A 10,133-nucleotide genomic window follows, 5' to 3' on the forward strand; every position below is an offset into this window, starting at 1 on the left:
ACGATCCATACGGACAAAAAACAGACAAAAATAATATTCCGTTTGGATCGACGCGCTAGAGTTGTTTTTACAATCCTCTAACCATTCAATCACAACACTGATTCGGACACGGACATTTGAAAGATAAGCGGGCGCTGTTGGCCGACGCAAAGATATACTCCCTTCGTCCAGAAATACTTGTTTTAAAAATGAATATAATGAATGTATTTATAACTAAAATCTAGATGCATTCATTTCTAGGACAAGTATTTTCGAACGGATGGTCTCCAATTAGCACATTTGAGTTGTAGATGCTGGTACTGACACGCGGGCCCATATATCCTACGTCAGTAACCAACCGCGTTGTTCCTTTTTTCGAACAGGACGGAAAGGGGCGGGGCGGGCCCTCCTCATCCTCCGCCTCTCGTGTCCCACCGCCAATTTCTCCTCCTCTTTTATGCTGAAAAATAATAAAAACGAAAAACGATTTCTTCCATCTTCGTCTTCCTCCTGCCGCCTACGGGATCCAAGGAGGGCAGGGAGGGAGGATTCTCCCCGCGGACCCAATAAAAGAAACCCAATCTCGCCTCGCCCGAGACCAGAGAGTTGTTTACCGCCCCTCCATCTCATCAAAGGGATAAATAAAGAACACCATTGCCAGAAAGCCGCAGGCGTTAGGTGGTGGTGGTGGTGGTGCGTGCCAGTCAAAGAAGAGGTCTGGGAGGGAGGAAGAATCAACATCCATCCATCCACCAACCTACTCTTCCTCCTCCTCCTATCCCCTCCCATTCTCGCCACGCCGCGCCGCACCGCACCACGCCGACGAGAGGGTCGAAAGGGGGAGCCTTGCTCGATTTGATTCCCGTGTGATCCTTGGTTGATTAGAGATGTGCCCGCTGAGGGTGATACTCATCTTCCTCTCCGCCACCATCGCCGGCTTCTTCCTCCTCCGGGGCCTCAACGCCGAGCCGGACCTGTTCCAGGACGACGCAGCCGCCGCCGTCGCGGGGAACGACGACGACGACGACGAGGGGTCGCCCAGGGAACCCGCGCCGCTCCATTCCAAGGTATTGCTCTTATCCTGCTGCTGCCTGTTTCCAATCTCACCGCACATTTGCGCAATCGTTGCTGCAAATTCTTGGCCGTGCGTGTTATTTATTATTTACAAAGATTATCTAGGTCTTTGTAACATAAGTACAACTACAAGCAACGAGATTATGCCTGTGTCTTGTGCCGGCTAATGAAGTTTCTGATTTTCGTGTCCGAATTAGCGAGGACATGCTTCCGTTTTTTACTCCCAAATGCGTGCACGGCAGGAGGGAAAAAAGGGAACATGTAGACGCGCAATGGGGATTCATAATGATTTAGTGTCCACACATTGTTCCTGGTTGAGAATTGCTGACGTCTTGATGCTTCCGGACTGACCATTAGGGGCTTAGCGCCTCGTTCAGAGACGCCATAGATAATTTAGCATCACTGTTGTTTACATACAAGGGTACCTTGTTGACAGTGGTGACTTTGACTTCATAGATCGATTTATACCTGCTGTGCATGAATGTGTGCTGATTCTGCCAAATGGAGAAAACAGTAAGAGGATGACATGCCTCTGTTTTTTTATAACATACAGCTACAAGCAATGGGATTATGCCGGCTAATCAATTGTTGATTTTCCTATCCAAATTAACCAATGACATGCCTCTGTTTTTTTATCCCCAAATGTGTGCATTGCAACCAGGATTCATAATGATCCGGTGTTGACGCATTGTTCCTGGCCGAGACTTGCTGACTTCTTGTCTTCTTGATGCTCCCGGAATAACTGTTAGTGGCTTAGTGCATCCTTTGGAGACGCCATAGATAAGTTAGGCATCTAGCATCGCCGTTGTTTACAACTTTACATACAGGAGTACCTTGTTGACAGTGGTGACTTGTGACTACATAGATTGATTTATACCTGCTGGCCATGAATGTGTGCTGATTCTGCTAAATGGAGAGAACAGTAAGAGGATGGATACCAAGCTTGGAATGTTTGAAATTTCCACTAGTCCGAGACCACAGTACGTCTGAGGTTGCAGCGGTGCTCTCTTTCTCCTGCATCAATAGGTCTACCATATGTGTGTTTTCAAACTCCTTTTTGATGTAGCATCCCAACCTATACTCGATAATAATATACACCATGACACCCATTTGGATTTTGGAAATGTATGGCATGATCCGAGATAAGGATCAATTGGCCAAGTGCTCAAACAGTTTGGGTCTATTGTACGCAGCCTTGTGACCACATGGTCACAAGGCAGCAGCTTTTACCACTGCGCCAAGGCTCCCCTTCAAACAGTCCCTGCATGTATGATAGAAAAAATAGCTAAATAGTTAAATTAGAAAAACTGACTTGTGCCGATGCACAGTCAATCTCTAATTCATAAGTCTCTTTAGATTTAGGATTGAACCGCACATCTGCATCCGTTACAAATTTGTAATGGAAGTGCTTCCTATTGCTTCTGTGATGTGTATTTGTCCCTTTCGTCTGAAGGAATATCTGCGCAGAAGTAGCCTTTTCTTCTTTGCATAGAATTGTCCAAGTGTTTACTCTTTCTGGATGTAGCATCCAAACCTATACTAGATAATATTTTCTGTATATGTCCAGACGTTATGTGAAGTTAAGTATTCAAACAGTTGATGTATGCATATTAACTTAGCTAACGTGTATCGGGTTACCATTGATGGAGGGTTGGTAAGTTTCATTATACTTAAGACGATGATTAAGCCACAGTTTTCCATTGTGTACAAATTTGGAAGAGATGTGCTTACTGCTTTTGTAATGAAAACTGGCGCTCCTAAGACTGAAGGGCTACTTTAACACAAATGTAGGTCGCATCTGCCGCGAAGACAGGATTCTGGACGATGGTGGACATGGCAAGCGGGCGGTACCTTTGGAGGACCCTTGTTGCACCACCGGCAAAATCTGAATCCGAGAAGGCCCGGTGACGAACATTCATTACCTGTTTAACTGGAGTGCCAGAATGGGGATGATTTGCATTGTATCTGTTTTGGTTACATCTTGTGTGTAATGCGGCGGCAGTTGTAAGTTGTAACATGGGGGTTGATGTATGTTTGGAGTAAATGTGCCAAATTGTTTACGTATGAACCGTGTGTCATATTCATATATGGTGGGACCCTGGGAGTATGGTGTATGGGTATCGAACTAAATTTGCATGTGTTTGAATCATTGTTTCCACTTTGTTGATGTCCAAATGCGGCAATGCAAGTATAGCCATTTGGTGGTGGTATGGGATATACTGTAGTAATTTGGTGAAACAGAAGATTTTTTTTACTTGCTTTGATGATGCAAAATTAGCTTTTATTTTTGGTTGCTGTGGTACCTGGAATGCTACCTTGTGAACCGAGAGCTGTTGCTGACCGACTGTGGTCTCTGAAATGCATAAACCATACTACATGCTGCTTGTCTTGATAAAGTTGTTGAATGCACTAGTAGTATTACCTGCAATAGCTGAATGTGCTTTCTTTGCTTTTTCTCACATTGGCATTGCTCTCTGAATAAACTCTCTGTCTACCCTCCCCCGACCTCCTGTATTCCTTCCATGATGACAAGGCCATGGATTCACTGCTCTTCGTACGAGCTTAACGAAGTATACAAAAGTTGGAAGTGGATTTGGACATGGATACAGAAAGTGATACTGATTACGACCGAGAGGTTCCTGCATCCTTGAGAGTTGAGACTGACAAAGCAGACGCTATCATCATGGAAGGCCAGCTGATGTGGCTGATTATGCCAACGGGGGTATTCGAGGCAACTTGGTCCATCTGAATCATGTCGATGCAGTGACCATCAGTATCGCATCTAATTCTTGCAAACCGGCTGGGGAGTGGTGTTTGAAGCAAGTGCTGTGCTGAGATGATGGAAAACGTGGGCAGGTCTGTAGATTTCGCAATGAGCACAAACGATTACTCAGTTTCACTTTTGTCCTGGAGGGCCGACAGGCTACAAGAGTATCGCCAGATGCCATGCGATAAGCGAGAAGCTTTTATGCGGGGACTATTTCTAGATAGGGGTCTTAAAACCTCCGTTTTGTTCCATAACTGAGCCCTGCTCCAAGTTGGCAGTTTTGCGAAATGACTATCAAATATTTTGAATCAATAAAAAAAATGCTGCTGTGAGATGGAAGCTGCGGGTGGATAGTCTAGTGAAAGCCAGTTAAGACTGATATTAATTGGCGCTGCTTTAGTGCAAAGTTATACTAAAGCAACTTCAATTAATTTGGATCGGAGGCAGTACCGATTATTCCATCAAGCAGGAGTACGTATTATAATGGCCAGTTAAGAAAAACTAGAGCACAACTTGTAATGATGGTAGGCCAATAATTACGTACTTCAAATAGCCTGTTAAAGTCAAACTAAATACATACCCATATGTTCAAACCCACTAGCTTAAACCCATGTATTCAAATGTCCTGACCCTTCTTCCTCGCACAGTAAAGCATGGAGTCATCCTGTCGACCTCTTTATCTCCCTTGCATGTTATCCTTCATCGTATAAGCACCATCATGATGCGTTTTTCTGTGCAATACGTAGTAGATAATGCATCCAATTAGCAATAACTGCTTGCTTCCTAATAGAAAGGAAAAGAAACTATTGTACACAAACAAGGTATAAACTGCTGATTAATCGCACAGTTTCGATAACAAAGCCCAATACATACATAACATAGTAAACAGACAAAAACCCGACTATGTAGTTCAACAAAGATGTCGGTACTACATAGTGAATACTAGAAACAAACAGCAGCAAGACAAGCAACCCAACGTTTCAGTGAAATGATGATATATTCCAAGAGAAAGGATGTGTAGTGTATTACCCTCTCAAATGTAAAAATGTGCAAGTTTATGGGGCAATACCGAATCTCCTTTTATCAAGAGCTTCACAAGTTCCCTGCAAATTGGAGAAACAGAATGACCTTTTAGCAAACAATCTGGAGCAAAACAAACATAATTGATTACACAGTTCAGAAGTTTGCCTTGCTTATCACGCCATATTTTTCGACGGTCTCTATCTTCATCTTGAGAAAATGCATATAAAGCCGAGTACGTCTTGGGAACTGAGAGGGGGGAAAGAGAGAAGAAAGATAAACATCAATTCTAAGACACCCTAATCACTTAAAAATGGTAAGAGACTTCCCAAAATCAAACTTGGTTAGCAGCTTATTGAGCTCCTTACAAATCATCTTTTGTAAGCACCATTCTCAACGCTTTCCTTCGAAGGCAACTGTGTGATGTGATATCATGCAGAAAAAAGATGGAATTAGTGTATCTGCAAATCACAAGTGCACTACAATATGAAGACAAGGATTTTTTATTAAATAGATAGATTGCACAGTTATGTGTTGAATTTCAGATTATGCGCTCAAGCTAACTTGTGAATCAATATTTGATGGTAGCAGGCTTGCTTTGCTAAATTATAGAGTTAATACTCAGAATGGAAGCTCAAGTTTCACCAAAAGATACATTTTTGGCCCCTCACAAGGTTGAAAGTGGACAGACAGAGCCCTAACTTAAAATTTGGCTTTTTTGACAAATGCAGAAGTAGTTGCGAGGCATAAGACACTTATGCCTCATTTGGTTAAGGGGGATTGGGGAGGTTTAGAGAGGAAAATCCCCGGGAGGGTCAGAAACCCCATAAATCCTCAGGGGTTCATTTGATAGGAGGGGTTTGCTTAGCCCAATCCCCTCTGTTCCCCTTCAATCCCTTCCTATCCATGTGTTTCAAAATCCTTCTGGAGGGACTAGTGGAAGCAAAGCCCCGGGGATTTGAGAGGATTGGGTGAAAGAAAGGGATTCACCCAATCCCCTAAAATCCCTCCCTCTCAAAACCTTCCAAATCCCCCTTAACCAAACGAGGCCTTAAGATAGCCCCTCACGGAAGGAACTGAGACTTTTCTTTTTTACAGTTTTGCTGTTGTGGTAATTTACACACCGCTATGGGCCATCCCGTTTCTTGATAAAGAGCACTAATCCTGCAAATGCCAATGCATTGTGATGAACTGTGCTTGCTTGTAAGATCTCCTCACAGCAGTGACACTGGAGTTCATCCTTCTAAACGAACAACCTGGGTATATGGACCTTTTACCAAGGTATAATCACAAAACACGATTCAGGATTTGTACTTCGCGATTTAATCACGAAACACGCCACTTCTAATTCAGGATTGACAGATGGAAAAGTTGAGAAAAGGAACCCATTGTATGGGAAATGCTTTAAGAAGTAATGCGGGGACATTCTATACTGTTAAGTAGATCACCTCCAGCGCAAAGCGATGAGTACTAAAATACCAAGGGGATTCAAATGATCAGGTTAATCTATAACCACTTTGGATCTGACCAATGGGAGCTTTTGTTAGAGTTATAATATAAGTCATGTACCCCTTTGTATTTATTCCATTGTATAAGGGGTTTCCTGCATATGTTCCGCACCTGTACATGTATATATATCGGCCTATGGCCTCATGGGAATACAAGTTGCTTATTCCTAACATGGTATTAGAGCATTAGTTTTTTTTTTCTCGCACGCGCAACTCGTGCTCCGATCCAATCTCGTCTCCCCGCAGTCGCCGTCCGTCTCGTCTGGTGTCTCCCGCTGCACCTGCTTCGATCTGGAGGCCGCTGCTGCCTGTCCCAATCCGCATCCCCTCCTGCCAGTCTTCATCAGGTCGCCGGATTCCTTCCTGCGGATCGAATCAGCCCGCAGGCCATCACCGGATCCCCTCCCGTTTCTTCCTGTGGATCGAACCATCACCGCTGGATCTCGCCCCGATCCCCTCCCGTTTCTTCCTGTGGATCGAACCAGCGCCGCTGGATCTCGCCCCGCTCCTGACTCGGGCTCTGTCCTTGCGCCGTTGGATCTCGCCCCGCTCCCGATCCGACTCGACTTCACCGCCCGCTGGATCCGGCTCCGTCTCTGGCTGTCAGCCCACCGCTTCGTCACTAGCTCCTGCTGGATCTCCGACGGTTCTATAAACTGCTGACTGTTGGATCCCGTCACCACTAGCTATCGATCTCGTCGCCCCCCCCCCCCCGCTGCTGAATTCGTCGGATTCGCCTGTCTCGACGTGATCTCTAAAAAAATGTCTACTGGATCGGGCTACGTTGTTGTCCCTCGTTGTTCGGTGATCTTCGATGGTACTAACTACACCGAGTTCATTGGCTTCATGCGCATTCACATGCGTGGCATCTGTCTCTGGGGTGTTCTTTCTGGCGAGGTCTGTTTTCCGCCACGTCCAGTTCCTCCTGTGGCTCCCACTCCGCGGATCCTTCCGGCTCTTCCTGCGGATGCTAATCAGGCCGCCAAGGATGCGACTAAGTTTGCTGATGAGGCTGTTGATCGTGCTTATGACGAGAAGTTTTTGGCTTATGAGGAGGCTCTTCAGACGTATCATGGTGCTCTATCTGCTTACACCCAGTGGCTTGATGATGATGCTCGTGCTGCAGTTGTTCTCACTGCTAGTGTTCTGCCTCAGTTTGCCTCTGAGTTTCTGGGCCTTCCTACTGTCTTTGAGATGTGGACTCGCCTTCGCCAGCGCTATGATCCCTCTGGTGATGCCTTATACCTCTTTGTGGTCCGTCAGGAGCATGCTCTTCAGCAGGGTGACTCTACTGTTGATGACTTCTATGCACAGAGTTCTCCTATCTCGCGCCAGCTTGATTCTCTCCGCAATGCTGGTTGTCGTACTTGCCCCTGTTGCCAGGCTGTCCAGGCCAATTGGAGTTTCATCGCGTCTACAAGTTCCTGTCTAGGCTCCATAAGGATTTGAGCCTCGACGTGCTTAGTTGTTTGCTCATGGCCGTATTTCTCTCATGGACGCTTTCTGAGATTCGTGCTGAGGAGACTCGCTTACGTGGTGCTGGTTTGCTGTAGGTTCCCTCTGTGCTTGCTGCTCGGGCTCCTTCTACGCCACCTGCTGCACCGACCCCTTCTCGCTCGAGTGCTCCGCCGCTCTTGCCCACTCCTTCTGGAGGCTCAGGTCGCTCCCGTCCACATTGCGGATACTGCAACAATGATGGTCATATTGAGTCCCAGTGCTTCACAAAGAAGAAACATCTACGCAAGGCGCAATCCTCATCTTCAGGGACTTCGTCCTCTACCTCGACAGCTCTACCTCGACAGCTTCAGCCATCGCTCTGACTGAGCAGGATATTCTGAAACTTAAGCGTCTGCTCGCTGCTTCAGGTTCTTCCTCGACGGGTACTGCTGGCTCTGTGACTGATGCTTCCCGCACTGAGCAGCCACCTTCTATTGGAAATATGCCCTAGAGGCAATAATAAATTAGTTATTATTATATTTCCTTGTTCATAATAATCGTTTATTATCCATGCTAGAATTGTATTGACTGGAAACTCAAATACATGTGTGGATACATAGACAACACACTGTCCCTAGTGAGCCTCTAGTTGACTAGTTCGTTGATCAAAGATGGTCAAGGTTTCCTGGCCATAGGCAAGTGTTGTCACTTGATAACGGGATCACATCATTAGGAGAATCATGTGATGGACAAGACCCAAACTATGAACGTAGCATATTGATCGTGTCTTTTTATTGCTATTGTTTTCTGCGTGTCAAGTATTTGTTCCTATGGGGATGAGATCATATAACTCACTGGCACCGGAGGAATACCTTGTATGCATCAAACGTCACAACATAACTGGGTGACTATAAAGGTGTTCTACAAGTATCTCCGAAGGTGTCCATTGAGTTAGTATGGATCAAGACTGGGATTTGTCACTCCGTGTGACGGAGAGGTATCTCGGGGCCCACTCGGTAATACAACATCACATATAAGCCTTGCAAGCAATGTGACTCAAGTGTGAGTCACGGGGATCTTGTATTACGGAACGAGTAAAGAGACTTACCGGTAACGAGATTGAAATAGGTATGCAGATGCCGACGATTGAATCTCGGGCAAGTAACATACCGAATGACAAAGGGAATGACATACGGGATTATATGAATCCTTGGCACTGAGGTTCAACCGATAAGATATTCGGAGAATATGTAGGATCCAATATGGGCATCCAGGTCCCGCTATTGGATATTGACCGAGGAGTGTCTCGGGGCATGTTTACATAGTTCTCGAACCCGCAGGGTCTGCACACTTAAGGTTCGATGATGTTTTAGTATAGTTGAGTTATATGTGTGGTTAGCGAAAGTTGTTTGGACTCCCGGATGAGATCCAGGACATCACGAGGAGCTCCGGAATGGTCCGGAGGTAAAGATTAATATATAGGAAGTCCTGTTTTGGTCACCGGAAAAGTTTCGGGCTCATCGGTAGTGTACCGAGAGTGCCGGGAGGGGTGCCGGGGACCATCGGGAGGGGTGTCACGCCCCAAGGGGTCTAATGGGCATGGGAAAATATAAACCAACCCCTAGTGGGCTGGAATAAGTTCCCACTAAGGCCCATAAGGTTTGAGAAGGAAAAAACACAAGGTGGAAAGAGTTTCCAAGTGGGAAGGTGGAATCCTACTCCAAGTAGGATTGGAGTAGGACTCCTCCACCTCCAATTTCGGCCAAACCTTGAGGGTTTGAGGCTGCCTCCTCCCCTCCCTCCCTCCTATATATACTAGAGGTATTGAGGGTTTTTGATACACAACTTTGCCACGTGTTGCTCGACCCTATACCACTTAGTTTTTCCTCTAGATCGTATTTCTGCAGAGCTTAGGCGAAGCCCTGTCGGAGTAGACCATCACCACCACCGACGCGCCATCACGCTGCCGGAGAACTCTTCTACCTATCCGCCCCCTCTTGCTGGATCAAGAAGTTGGAGATCGTCATCGATTTGTACGTGTGCTGAACGCGGAGGTGCCGTCCCTTCGGCACTAGATCGGGAAGGATCATGATGAAGTTCGCGGGACGGATTGTGATGAAGTTCGCGGGACGGATCGTGATGAAGTTTGTGGGACAGGTCGTGAGGAGATAGGACGACTACGGCGATCTGAATCGCGGAAACGTTCCACTACATCAACCGCATTATATACGCTTCCGCTTAGCGATCTACAAGGTTACGTAGATCCAATCTCCCTCTCGTAGATGATCATCACCATGATAGGTCTTCGTGCACGTAGGAATTTTTTTGTTTCCCTTACGACGTTCCCC

General features: G+C 46.1%; 1 protein-coding gene across 1 annotated transcript; it reads left to right on the plus strand.

The window, feature by feature from the left end:
• The first annotated feature begins 453 nt into the window (after positions 1-453).
• On the plus strand, positions 454-3,215 carry LOC123448061. The gene is made up of 2 exons (XM_045124831.1): positions 454-1,046; positions 2,845-3,215. Exons 1-2 carry the CDS (start codon positions 867-869, stop codon positions 2,959-2,961), a joined length of 297 nt encoding a protein of 98 aa, XP_044980766.1. The 5' UTR covers positions 454-866; the 3' UTR covers positions 2,962-3,215.
• Positions 3,216-10,133: the final 6,918 nt, after the last annotated feature.

This window comes from Hordeum vulgare, chromosome 4H, assembly GCF_904849725.1.
Source record: "Hordeum vulgare subsp. vulgare chromosome 4H, MorexV3_pseudomolecules_assembly, whole genome shotgun sequence".
NCBI lineage: Eukaryota > Viridiplantae > Streptophyta > Magnoliopsida > Poales > Poaceae > Hordeum > Hordeum vulgare.